Source organism: Somniosus microcephalus, chromosome 10 (genome assembly GCF_052327205.1).
Source record: "Somniosus microcephalus isolate GS21.2 chromosome 10, FLI_Smic_1.0, whole genome shotgun sequence".
Classification (NCBI taxonomy): Eukaryota; Metazoa; Chordata; class Chondrichthyes; order Squaliformes; family Somniosidae; genus Somniosus; species Somniosus microcephalus.
In genome coordinates, this window is record NC_140996.1 from 197,110,715 (window position 1) to 197,124,301 (window position 13,587).

At 44.5% G+C, this 13,587-nt stretch overlaps 1 protein-coding gene across 1 annotated transcript in view; it reads left to right on the forward strand.

Moving 5' to 3' along the window:
• LOC147111971 (high-affinity choline transporter 1-like) overlaps nt 1–13,587 on the forward strand; it is a 52,851-nt gene that overhangs the window by 26,362 nt on the left and 12,902 nt on the right. The window contains exons 5-7 of the mRNA XM_085998306.1: nt 5,293–5,441; nt 7,148–7,291; nt 8,513–8,666. Of these exons, the coding sequence (XP_085854432.1) occupies nt 5,293–5,441; nt 7,148–7,291; nt 8,513–8,666 (447 nt within the window). The remainder of the gene's footprint in view (nt 1–5,292; nt 5,442–7,147; nt 7,292–8,512; nt 8,667–13,587) is intronic.

Here is a 13,587-nt window from a genome sequence, read left to right on the forward strand (position 1 = left end):
GATCCTTGACATCGGAAAGGAAGAAAAAAAGGTTTTTGTTGAAGCGTCGGACGAGTCGAAGGATGAAATGGAACTGTGGACCCGGACAGCATTGAGATAGAGTGTGCCGGTGTTGCTGAAGAGAGAGGTCGAGAGTGTTCATGTGGCACCGCATGGCGTTGAGCGTGGATCTCAAGATACGGAGAGAGCAGTAGTTCGAGGAACGATAAATATCTTGGAGATATTTGTAATCCTGGGTGGATCCGAAACACGAAGGGTGGAAGTTTAGTTGGAATCCACGTGGAATAAGTCGGAACCAGAGACAGTTGCTGAGGAAAATGATGTGGCTGTGAAACTGAGTCTTGGCAGCTACCTGATCAAACATGAGAAGGGAAACTGAAAGTAATGAAGATGAACAAGGTTGAAGAGCCAAACGGAGATCCTGTCAAAGAGAAGAGCAGAACTTCTTCAAGGTAGGCATTCCTAGAAGAGGTGTGGCAGTGAACCAAACACTAGTACGATAGCAAAATACTGCAGATGCTGGAAATCCGAAATAACAACAGAAAATGCTGGAAAAACTCAGCAGGCCAGGCAACATCCGTGGAGAGAAATTAGAGTCAACGTTTCAGGTCAAAACCCTTTATCAAGACTAAAGGGGCACAGGGAATGAAATAGATTAAGAGGCCAGGCTGGGAGAGAATAAAAGAGAAGAGACATTAAGAGGTATTCAAAACGAGACGAGATGGTGATAGGACTAGTGGAGACAAAAGACAGCTCTAGATTAGGTGTGAAATGTGCTGGCAGAATGGGAGACAGCTGCTATGTGGGAGAGAGAAAAAACAAGGAAAGGTGGGGGGGAGGGAAAAACCAAAACAAAGGTGTGGATAAAAAATATAAGTAAAAATGTAATAGGGGCCGTGCTTATGATCTGAAATTGTTGAACTCGATATTGAGTCTGGAAGGCTGTAAAGTGCCTAATCAGAAGATGAGGTGCTGTTCCTCGAGTTTACGTTGAGCTTCCGTGGAACAATGCAAGAGGCCAAGGACGGTGAGGTCCGAGTGGGAATGGGGCGGTGAATTAAAATGACAGGCGACCGGAAGCTCGGGGTCACCCTTACGGACTGAGCGGAGGTGTTCTTCAAAGCGGTCACCCAATCTGCGTTTGGTCTCCCCAATGTAGAGGAGACCGCATCGTGAGCAGCGAATACAGTATACTAGATTGCAAGAAGTACAAGTAAATCGCTGTTTCACCTGGAAGGGGTGTTTGGGGCCCTGGACAGTGGGAAGGAAGGAAGGAAGAAAGGAAGTGTGGGCTCCTCTCCAAGCGCTCACACGACCATGCCACTGCGGCGCCCTCGGTCAGAGCCCCAGAGTCCTCACCAAACTGAGATGGCCGTCTCAGCCCCTGCACAGCCACAGGAGGAGCAGACTGTTGCGGAGCCCTCCAGGCTCCCAAACCCAGAGGACGCCCGCCAAAGGCATCTAGGCAGGCGCAGCATCAAAGTGAGCAAGCTGCCTCTACATCTGCTGAAGCCACAGGGGAAGCACCATGTAGAAGCACGCATAAGAGGAAGTTAACACACAAATAGTCACAAGGGTAGTCACATGGGTGTGTTATTGTGCTGTAAATTATCGAGTGTCCTCCTGTTGTGATGTAATTAAACAAAAGTGATGGCAAGCAGTTGAGGTTCTGCTCTATGTGTTCTGGGAAATGGAAGTTGCACAGTGAGGGCTCAGGGCTAATTCCATTTATAATGATGGTGGTGACAGTGATCGGAAAGCACCGTTTATTGGACAGATGATGTATGATGTGTTAAGAATCTTGACCTTATCTTCATCTCCATCTGCCAGCCACCTGTGTTTGAAGTGTAAGCTCGTGAATCTGGCATGGATGTGTGCATCCCTTGCCTGATGGCCAGCAATGTGTTCGCCTGCTGCTGGATTGGCCACATCCGGCCCCGCATGGCATCACTCCTCGTCCTCCTCCTCTTCCTCTTCATCTTCCTCCAAGGAGGCTGGGCGCTGAGTCACTTGTGCATCCGGCAGCACTAAGCCGCGTTGCTCTTCCTCCGAATCTGGCGACCAGGATGAGAGGATGTAAATGGTTCCCATCCCATTGTTATAGATTTCAGTTGAGGCAAGAATCTTGCAAGCGCACACTCAAAGTGGCCTGAAATGATTCCCAATCAGTTCAAACAGCAGATGTGTGTCAGCTTGACCAGTCAGAAAGTTAGTAGATTTGCAAAATCTTATCCCAAACCTCCAACAACAAAGTTGTTGCATTTGAATGTCAGCCATGTTGGAGAAGCGCTTTTAAAGTTCTGCACCAATAATGACTACAGATCATGTCCTCCAGCAACTCGTCTCCTTGCAGCTGGACTGTTTCTGACACGACGGGAAACAGGAGCCAGAGGCACAAAAATGGGAAACCTCGATCAAAGTAGGATTATCAGGGCAGTTAACAGGCTCTTAACTGCCTTAACTATCTGTCCCACCGGTTGGAGTCAGGTCAGTTTGGGAGCAGCTGAACAAACACTGACTAAAATCGCTTGGGGGGCGGGATGGAGACGGGTTGGGTGCCTGAAGCCAGTTTTTTCCGATTTTAGCAGCTGACCCGCCTCCAAACCCGCCTCCTCAGGGCAGTTAAAATCGAGCCCATCGCTTTTGTCACAAGTGCATTTGATAGATGTTGAACTTATGGCAGATGTGGTACCGACAGGCAAAGAAAGGACATTGGGCTTGGACCTGTGTCGCTTTGATTCCGGGAAAAGTGACGGGATCCGCCCAGCACCACACCGCTGATGCGACTGGAGTATTCAGGGTCAGTTGGGAGGTACCTATTTAACATTTTGCTGGTAGGTGCCTTGGGTATGCACCAGAGTGGGAGTGGGTGGCAGGAATGAGGCCAAAGACTGGTGAAGTCCTTTGGAGGGGGGGGTTCCAGGCCAAAACCCAGGCCTGGATCCATCGGTGGGCCCCACTTCCACCAACCTTGAGGCCCGTATGCCTCTTTTCATTCGACATGCTGGGGGCCTGGCTGATCCCAGGCTGAGAGCCAAATAAACTCTCAGCCTGGGAGCGCCTTTGCCCCTGGCCACAACCCCTCTAACACTGGGGATCATGTTTAGGGTGCACAGTGGTTCCACCGTCAACAAGTCCCCACAGACACTCGCAACACAGGCCAGGATCCAGTGTATCCAGGTTACAGCTTAATTCACGGGGCTTCCGCAACACTCCCACTGGAGTATCTCCAATCAGGGGGAGGTTCCCTAATTAACGTTTTTGCTGGCAGGCTCCCATGCCGCGATGGGTTTTATCACCGTTCTGTATCAGAAGGTCGATGGGTGTATCACCGGTCTGTATCAGGTCGATGGGTTTATCACCGGTCTGTATCAGGTCGATCGGTGTATCACCAGTCTGTATCAGGTCGATGGGTTTATCACCGGTCTGTATCAGGTCGATGGGTTTATCACTGGTCTGTATCAGAAGGTCAATGGGTTTATCGCCGGTCTGTATCAGAAGGTCGATGGGTTTATCACCGGTCTGTATCAGAAGGTCGATGGGTTTATCACCAGTCTGTATCAGAAGGTCGATGGATGTATCACCGGTCTGTATCAGAAGGTCGATGGGTTTATCGCCGGTCTGTATCAGTAGGCCGATGGGTTTATCGCTGGTCTGTATCAGAAGGTCGATGGGTTTATCGCCGGTCTGTATCAGAAGGTCGATGGGTTTATCACCGGTCTGTATCAGTAGGCCGATGGGTTTATCGCCAGTCTGTATCAGAAGGTCGATGGGTTTATCACCGGTCTGTATCAGAAGGTCGATGGGTTTATCACCGGTCTGTATCAGAAGGTCGATGGGTTTATCACCGGTCTGTATCAGAAGGTCGATGGGTTTATCACCGGTCTGTATCAGAAGGTCAATGGGTTTATCGCCGGTCTGTATCAGAAGGTCGATGGGTTTATCACCGGTCTGTATCAGAAGGTCGATGGGTGTATCACCAGTCTGTATCAGAAGGTCGATGGGTTTATCGCCGGTCTGTATCAGAAGGTCGATGGGTTTATCACCAGTCTGTATCAGAAGGTCGATGGGTGTATCACTGGTCTGTATCAGGTCGATGGGTGTATCACTGGTCTGTATCAGTAGGCTGATGGGTTTATCACCGGTCTGTATCAGAAGGTCAATGGGTTTATCGCCGGTCTGTATCAGAAGGTCAATGGGTTTATCGCCGGTCTGTATCAGAAGGTCAATGGGTGTATCACCGGTCTGTATCAGAAGGTCGATGGGTGTATCGCCAGTCTGTATCAGAAGGTCGATGGGTTTATCGCCGGTCTGTATCAGAAGGTCAATGGGTGTATCGCCGGTCTGTATCAGAAGGTCGATGGGTGTATCGCCAGTCTGTATCAGAAGGTCGATGGGTTTATCGCCGGTCTGTATCAGAAGGTCGATGGGTGTATCGCCGGTCTGTATCAGAAGGTCGATGGGTGTATCGCCAGTCTGTATCAGAAGGTCGATGGGTTTATCGCCGGTCTGTATCAGAAGGTCGATGGGTTTATCGCCGGTCTGTATCTGAAGGTCGATGGGTTTATCACCGGTCTGTATCAGAAGGTCGATGGGTGTATCACTGGTCTGTATCAGGTCGATGGGTGTATCACTGGTCTGTATCAGTAGGCTGATGGGTTTATCACCGGTCTGTATCAGAAGGTCAATGGGTTTATCGCCGGTCTGTATCAGAAGGTCAATGGGTTTATCGCCGGTCTGTATCAGAAGGTCAATGGGTGTATCGCCGGTCTGTATCAGAAGGTCGATGGGTGTATCGCCGGTCTGTATCAGAAGGTCAATGGGTGTATCGCCAGTCTGTATCAGAAGGTCAATGGGTTTATCACCGGTCTGTATCAGAAGGTCGATGGGTTTATCACCGGTCTGTATCAGAAGGTCAATGGGTGTATCGCCGGTCTGTATCAGAAGGTCGATGGGTGTATCGCCAGTCTGTATCAGAAGGTCGATGGGTGTATCGCCGGTCCGTATCAGAAGGTCGATAGGTGTATCGCCGGTCTGTATCAGACGGTCAATGGGTGTATCGCCGGTCTGTATCAGAAGGTCGATGGGTGTATTGCCGGTCTGTATCAGAAGGTCGATGGGTGTATCGCCAATCTGTATCAGAAGGTCGATGGGTTTATCGCTGGTCTGTATCAGAAGGCCGATGGATTTTCAGAGCTGCTATTTTTAGTCTAATGTAATCCTGTTTTTTTCTGCCAAATATTGTTTTGTTAATGGTTAAAAACTGAATATCAATTTCACCTTTTTACTCAGGTACAACTTCTGGTGTCATGCTGGACCTAAATCAGAATCTCTCAGTGCTGATCTCAGCCTGTGTGGCAATGGTTTACACGTTACTTGGGGGACTGTTTTCAGTAGCATATACTGACGTTGTTCAATTAGGATGCATTTTCTTTGGTTTGGTGAGTTGTAGACTCTCTAATACTGTATCTTGTATTTGTTTAAAGATAGATTGGAATATTTGGGGCCACTGCTTTAACACAATAATGCTTGACTTTATGCCCATGTTTGTGGTCAGTTCAACCTCTGATTATGTCTGTTGTAAATTGGGATTCCTTTGTGAGTAACAGTTCTTTTTTCAACCCCATTTTAAAATTATTTTTGTATCAGTTCTTTCAGGTTCTCCCCTATGCCCTAAAACCCCAAGTAAAAGGGTTTGTTGGAATCTGATTACACAGATCAATTTGGTCACATGCTCAAATGATCTTTCTAAGTGTCAGCTTGGCTCAGTTGAAGGACTCTCACCTTGAAGGATGAGGTTTGTGGGTTCCAGCCCCTATATAGTCTAGGCTGACACTTCAGTGCAGTGCTGAGGGAGTGCTGCATTATCAGAGGTGCCATGTTTCAAATGAGATGCCTGTCAAGGTGAATGTAAAAGTTCCCATTGCACTATTTGAAGAACAGAGAGTTCTCCAGATGTCCTGAATAAAATTCCCCCCTTAACCAATGTCTCCAAACTGGTCACTATTCTCATTTGTTCCACTACATAAAAGGCCTGTCGTCAGACATCTATATGAGAATTCAGTAGTGATAGTTTTTTTGTTAGGAATGATACTACTGTAAATTAACACTAATAAGAAAGAAAAACAGCAAGCTCCCACAAACAGCGATGTGATAATGACCAGATAATCTGTTCTAGTGATGTTGATTGAGGGATAAATATTGGCCAGGACACCAGGGAGAACTCCCCTGCTCTTCTTCGAAATAGTGCCATGGGATCTTTTACATCCACCTGAGAGGTTTAACGTCTCATCCGAAAGATGACCCCTCCGACAGCACAGCACTCCCTCAGTACTGCACTTGGAATGTCAGCCTAGAGTCTCTGAAGTGGGGACTTGAACCCACAACCTTCTGACTCAGATTGAAGGGTTCACAGAAATCACAGAAACCCCACAGTGCAGATAGAGGCCATTTCGGCCCATCGAGCCTGCACCGACACATATCCCACCCGATCCCCGTAACCCCTACATCAACACATATCCCACCCTATCTCCGTAACCCCATGTATTTAATCCCCCTAACACTAAGGGTCAACTTATCATAGCCAATCAACCTAACCCGCACATCTTTGGACTGTGGGAGGAAACCGGAGCACCCGGAGGAAACCCACGCAAACACGGGGAGAATCTGCAAACTCCCCGTTATGGGGAGCGGGCAGGGAAATGGAGCTGAGCCCAAGATCAGATCAGCCATGATCTGATTGAATGGCGGAGCAGGCTCGAGGGGCCAAATGGCCGACTCCTGCTCCTATTTCTTATGTTCTTATGTACCAACTGAGCCACGGCTGACACTATTTATTGACATTAAGTTATTGAAATAAAAAGAAAAACAATGAATGCTGAAAATCTGAAATTAAAATGATGCCATAAATACACAGCAGGTGCATCAGCATCTGAAAAGCGGAAAAACAGGCTAACATTTTGGGTTGAAATCTTCTATCAGAGCTACAGAATAATTTATGAATTAATTAAGTGACACAACTAATTATTTGCCTGATTATTAATTTAACCAATCTCCCAGCCTCAGTAGGTATTGAACAGGCAGTTGTTAAATGTATTCACTGTGTGAACTATGAGTGGATAATTGCAATTCTTGGCCTTTCTTTTAGTGGCTGTGTGTGCCATTCACAATTCTAAATCACGCTGTTACAAGCATCAAGATCACAGCAGTTAAGGAGGTCTATCAAAAACCCTGGCTTGGAAAAATTGATGAGAGGTTTATTGGAAAATGGATAGATGATCTTTTGCTAATGGTAAGGAATAGCAGTTGCCTGCTTAATAGTGAAATGTATTGTTTTACCTGGTATAAATGAATGAGTTGCTGATTAGTGATAACAAGAATGGCCAGTCAGGTACATAGTTAAGTTTAGCTATAGCATACTTCAAGAGAGGAGAGTGGTTTCTCATCATCATCATTTAATCTTATATTCTCTTCTTCTTGCAGTTTTGATGCAGATTAAAGAGTACTGCACCTTTCGCACTTACACTAGGAGGTAAATTTACCTCATGGATTAAAGTGTTATGAAAAATATTGATGTATATAAACTGATGGGGAACATTAATCTTAATGCTAAATGGGATTCCAAATGTATTATTTGCATTTCTATGTGCATTCCTACTGTTGGCAAATTGCTGAAAGACAAATTATGAAATGCTTAAAAAAATTAGTTAAATATATTGTTAAGTGATTATTAATGTGTAGAAGGACCATGGTACCTTTGAATGGTAGAGAAATAAGTTCAGTATTCCACAGGGGAAAATGAAAATGAAAGGAAAATTAGTTACTTTTACTCAGACTTAGTCTTAGTTTTCAAACAGTCAAGCAGGCCAAGTGTCAGCAGAACAGATTTATTTTTACTAATAGACTTAATGTAGGTCCAATTATTAGTTCATATTCATCCTTATTTTAGATAGTGAATCTTCCCTGCTAAATGTTGCAGTTATCAGAAGCTAATATTTCTAATGTTATTCTGAACTTTAATTCACAATTAATTAACTCTACATAGACTTAAATAAATTGACATTTAAGAAAAGAAGCAAGACAATTATTACAGTAAATCTCCCTCTCAATCTAAGGAGGGTCCCAAGAGCCACCTTTGATATCCCTGTGAAAATGAACATCATGCAGAGGATGGAAAGTTTAAGGGTATTTTAATAGTATGGTACTTTTGAATATTGTCCCTTTTCCCCTTCACCATAGAAAGTCCCCTAGCAGTCCATATTTTAGAAATAGGGCCATTGGCTCAGTACCACAGTAACTCGTTAATACTGCATTTGCCCAGTAAGTGCCATTTATAGGGTAATATTCCTGACCTGAGATTTTCTATAAATGTTCTTCTGTTTCTGTAGTACATTAGAAGCTGAAATATGTAGCAATACTGAAGCTTTCAGTCTTGATACTACAATATGTCATGCAATTCATTATTAATGTTATGGTTTTCACAGACAGACTGGAACTTAATTTTCATCTACAGGTGTTGGGAGGAATACCATGGCAGGCTTATTTTCAAAGAGTGCTGGCGTCTTCCTCCACTAAAAATGCTCAAATATTATCAATAGCAGGAGCATTTGGTAGTTGTATAATGGGCATCCCTTCAGTCTTGATTGGCTCCGTTGCAGCTTCTACAGGTACAGTAATTCATAAACACGTACAAACTCTGGTAGACTGACAATGCACCCATCTACCGTAGGCAATTAGTGTTTGTGCATGTGTGTCTCTCTGTCTGTGTGTGCATGTGTGTGCGTGTCTCTGTGTGTGTGTACGTGTGTCTGTCTGTGTGTGTGTCTGTCTGTATGCATGTGTGTCTGTCTGTCTGCACATGTGTCTGTCTGTGTATGTGTCAGTGTGTGTGTGTGTGTCTGTCTGCGTATGTGTGTCTGTGTGTGTCAGTGTTGTTATGTTCATTAATAATGAGTCGTTTTCATTATGAACAGCTAGCTTGAGCTAGTCACTTTATTCATGCCATGTGGACTTGTACAGCATCCATGCAGGCATCCATCTTGACTACTGCCTTCTGGGTAGCCTAGTGCATCGTGGGTAGCCCCACTCTTATATACATACAGCTCCTACATACAGCAACATACAGCTCCACCTAGTGTACCATTCTAGAATGACATGTTACTCATCATTACATCCCCCTTTCTTTGAGGTTAAACAAAATCAATATCAATCAACTTTCAAGAAAAATGATAAAGATGATATCAGTAACACTTTTGTTAGTGCTCTATAAACATAAACATTTTCACAACAGTCAACACATTTTCAAAGCTTTACTTTATACTCAAAGACTAAGTCTATCAGGCTTTTTTACTTCACGTGTGGATCTTCTCAGCACGGGTAAGTCTGATGTGTTTTCATGAGATTGTTCTGGTGGCGAGTGACAAGTCTCACATTCGCCTATCATGTTCTCAATGTCCTTACTTATGCCAAGCCAATAAACAGTGTTTCTTGCTCTCCTTTTGCATTTTTCAATTCCGAGGTGTCCCTCATGAATCCTTTTGAGCATGTCTCGACGTAGTGCCTGTGGAATGACTATTCTGTTCTGTTTTAGTAATAGTCCACTTGTGACACTCAACTCTGACCTTATGTGAAAGTATTTTGGACAGGAACCTTTTGGCCAACCATGATAAATGTTCTCTATTACTGTTTGTAATACTGTATCTTTTATTGTTTCTTCTGCTATTTGCTTTGATTTTGTGTCTGACACGGGCAGCACAGCAGTGACCATACTCACATGAACATCCACGTCTTCCTCAGTAGAGCTCACATGACTCATTGTGGGTGCTTGGGGTAGTGCATCTGCTAACACTATGTGTTTGCCTGGTGTGTAGATCAGTTCAAAGTCATATCTTTGCAGCTTCATCATGAGTCGTTGAATCCTTGGAGACATCTCATTCATTTTTTTTTTTATGATGGCAACCATTGGGCTGTGGTCTGTCTCAACTGTGAAGGTGGGAAGTCCATATATGTAGCCATGGAACTTTTCTAGTCCAACTACCAAGCCTAGACATTCCTTTTCAATCTGGGCATATCGACACTCAGAGTCAGTCATAGACCTGGAAGCATAGGCAACAGGCTTCCAATCTTCACCCTCTGCTTGTAGCAAGACCGCGCCTAGGCCATCTTTTGATGCATCCATTGACACTTTGATTCTCTTTGTTGGGTCAAAGAAGGTGAGTACAGGTGTGGTTGTCAGCACTGTTTTAAGGTTCATCCACTCTTGTTCATGTCTTTCTGTCCATGCGAACTCATTTGTTTTATGTAGCAGGTCTCGCAGACAGGCTGTCTTGGCTGACAAGTTAGGAATGAACTTTCCAATGAAGTTTATCATCCCCATGATGCGTAGCACTCCTTTTTTGTCAGTGGGTCGGGGCATGTTGAGTATGGCGTTTACTTTTTCCATATCTGGCTCTATTCCTTTACCAGATAGATTATCTCCTAGGAAAGTGACTCCCTGGACGCCAAACTGACACTTGGCTTTGTTGAGCTTCAGTCCATTCCGGCGTATGCTCTGTAGCACTTTAGTCAGTCTCTCATTGTGTTCTTTCAGTGTGGAGCTCCAGATGATGATGTCATCAGCATAGACCCGAACTCCTTCCAGACCTTCAATTATGTGTTCCATCGCTCTATGAAAGATTTCAGATGCAGATATTATCCCGAAAGGCATTCTGAGGAAACAATACCTGCCAAATGGTGTGTTGAAGGTACAGTATTTGGTGCTCTCTTCATCCAGTTTTAGTTGCCAAAATCCTTGTGAGGCATCGAGCTTTGTGAAGTATCTGGCACCTGACATTTCACTGGTGATTTCTTCTCGCTTGGGAATCTGGTAGTGTTCACATTTTATGTTTGCATTTAAGTCCTTTGGATCCATGCATATTCTTAGATCATTGTTCTTTTTCTTTACACATAGCATGGAGGTAACCCAGTCTGTTGGCTCTTCGACTTTCCTGATGATTCCTAGTGTGGTCATTCTGTCCAGTTCTTTCTTGAGCCGGTCACGCAGGGGTGCTGGAACTCTCCGTGGAGCATGTACCACTGGCTGAGCATCCTCCTTTAGCTGGATCTTGTAAGTGAATGGTAGAACTCCAAATCCTTTGAACACATCCTGGAAATTACTCACTACAGAATCTACCGCGTCATCTGGTCTGCTTATGGCACAGTTTATACGGTAGACTCTCTTGACCAGTTCTAAGTCCTCACAAGCTTTGTCACCTAGTATTGAATCAAGTCCTTCAGCCACAACAGAAAACATGAGATGATGCACTTTGTCTTTGACTGTCACTTTAAGTCTGCATACACCTAAGCTATCTATTTTCTGTCCATTATAGTTCTTCAGTAGCACTGACTTTTTTTGTATTTTGGGCTTTTCTTTCATGTTTTTAATGTCACTCATACTGATTAAGTTTGCTTTTGCCCCAGTGTCTAGTTTCAATGTAACTAATGCTCCATTTACCTGCAGTGGCATTATCCATTTGTCCTCTTTTACTGCATTAACTTTATGTTCAGCATTGTCCATTCCTGAGGGCTGCACATTTTCTGTATCCTTTTTGATATTATCACATGACACCATTCCTACAGAAAATGTCTCACTTAAATCAGTGTCCTCAATCACATTGACTTGGACTTGTTGCCCTTTCTTTGTTTTTACTTTTGAAAAGCATTGTTTGGCAAAGTGATTCTTTCCATGGCATTTTGTGCACATTTTTCCAAATGCTGGGCATTGTCTTGACTGGTGTTTCTAACCACAGTGTTTACAATTAAAAATTCCTTCCTCCGATTGCTTTTCATTTCTGTTCTGCCCATGTTTCTTCCCTTTGTAGGACACAGCACCGACAGCAGCACAGTTACTCATTACAGTCGCATCATTATTAATTTCACTGAAAGTATTCACGTGCTTCTGAGCTAGCTCACTGGCTTGGCATATTTTCACAGCATTTTCCATTGTTAGTTCGGTTTCTCTCAACAGACGTTCCCTGACCTTTTTATCATGAATACCAAACACAATCTGGTCACGAATCATAGATGATTTCAGTTCAGAGAAATTACATGTCTGTGCTTTCAGTTTCAGATCGGTCATAAAGCTATCAAAAGTCTAATTTTGCTGCTGTGTCCGTGAGCAGAACACATACCTCTCATAGGTTTAGTTCTTTTTGGGAGAACAATGTGTATCAAACTTCTTTAGCACATCGTCCAATTTTTTTCTGTCCTGCTCTGGATCAAATACAAATGTATTAAATACCTCCATCACCTGTGGGCCTGCAACCATAAGGAGCAATGCTATTTTCCTTGCGTCTGGCTTCGTACCGAATCCGATGGCAGCAATGTAGAGTTCGAATTGTTGTTTGAAAGTCCGCCAATTGCAGTCGACATTCCCCGTGAGTTTCAAACCCTCCGGTGGCTTCAAATTCTCCATGTCGCGTTTCACAATATTCAGCAGATTTTACCAATCATGGTACCATGTTATGTTCATTAATAACTAGTCGTTTTCATTATGAACAGCTAGCTTGAGCTAGTCACTTTATTCATGCCATGTGGACTTGTACAGCATCTATGCAGGCATCCATCTTGACTACTGCCTTCTGGGTAGCCTAGTGCATCGTGGGTAGTCCCACTCTTAGATACACACAGCTCCTACATACAGCAACATACAGCTCCACCTAGTGTACCATTCTAGAATGACATGTTACTGATCATTACAAGTGTGTCTGCATGATTGTGTGTGTCTGTCTGTATGTATGTGTGTATGTCTGTGTACATGTATGTGTGTGTGTGCCTGTCTGTGTCTGTCTGTATATGTCTGTCTGCCTGTGTTGTGTGTGTGCATCTGTGTGTGCATGCATGTGTGTGTGTGTGTGTGTGTGTGGTGTGTGATGTGTGTGTTTGTGTGTGGGGGGAGGGGAGGGGGTGAAATCTCTACAGTTCATTGTGTTTGTTGAAGTCATTGTAGTAGCAGATAAAGAATATTGCAGAAAATCATGTTTCAACTTGTTAGCCGGTTTAGCAACCTACAAGAACCCAACTTTACCTGCTCAGCTTACATACTGGAATGAAGCAATATTTTGTGTACATTTTCTTTGGAGTTTTCCTGCAATCTTTAATTCAAAGACACAAGGGGCTAGAAATTGGATGGCACCGCCCCTGTTTTTCTTGCGCTAAATGCGTACCTAAGCCTCCAATATGATGGGTAGGAAACACGCGCTCATCACAAGCCAGAGGTGTGCCGCCCGCCATATTAACATAGCCGAAAAAATAGGCATCAGGACAAGGGGCCTAATGTCCATGTGAGGCTTCAATTCCAATGTTGGGTTGCCAGGTCCACATGCGACCTAACAGGCGGCCCTTAAAGGGATCACTGCAAGCGCAACCAAAAAGGTAAGTGTTTAAAATATACTCACCTGAATGTGGAGCCGAGAAGTGCAGGACTGCTCCTCCTGCGGCCAGCTTCCCGGCCACCGCTACCCACCCACCCAGTACCCCCCCCCTTACTGGTGGCCTCCACCTCCCGATCGCACCATTCCCGATTGCCTCCTCTCTCCCAGTCCTCTTTAA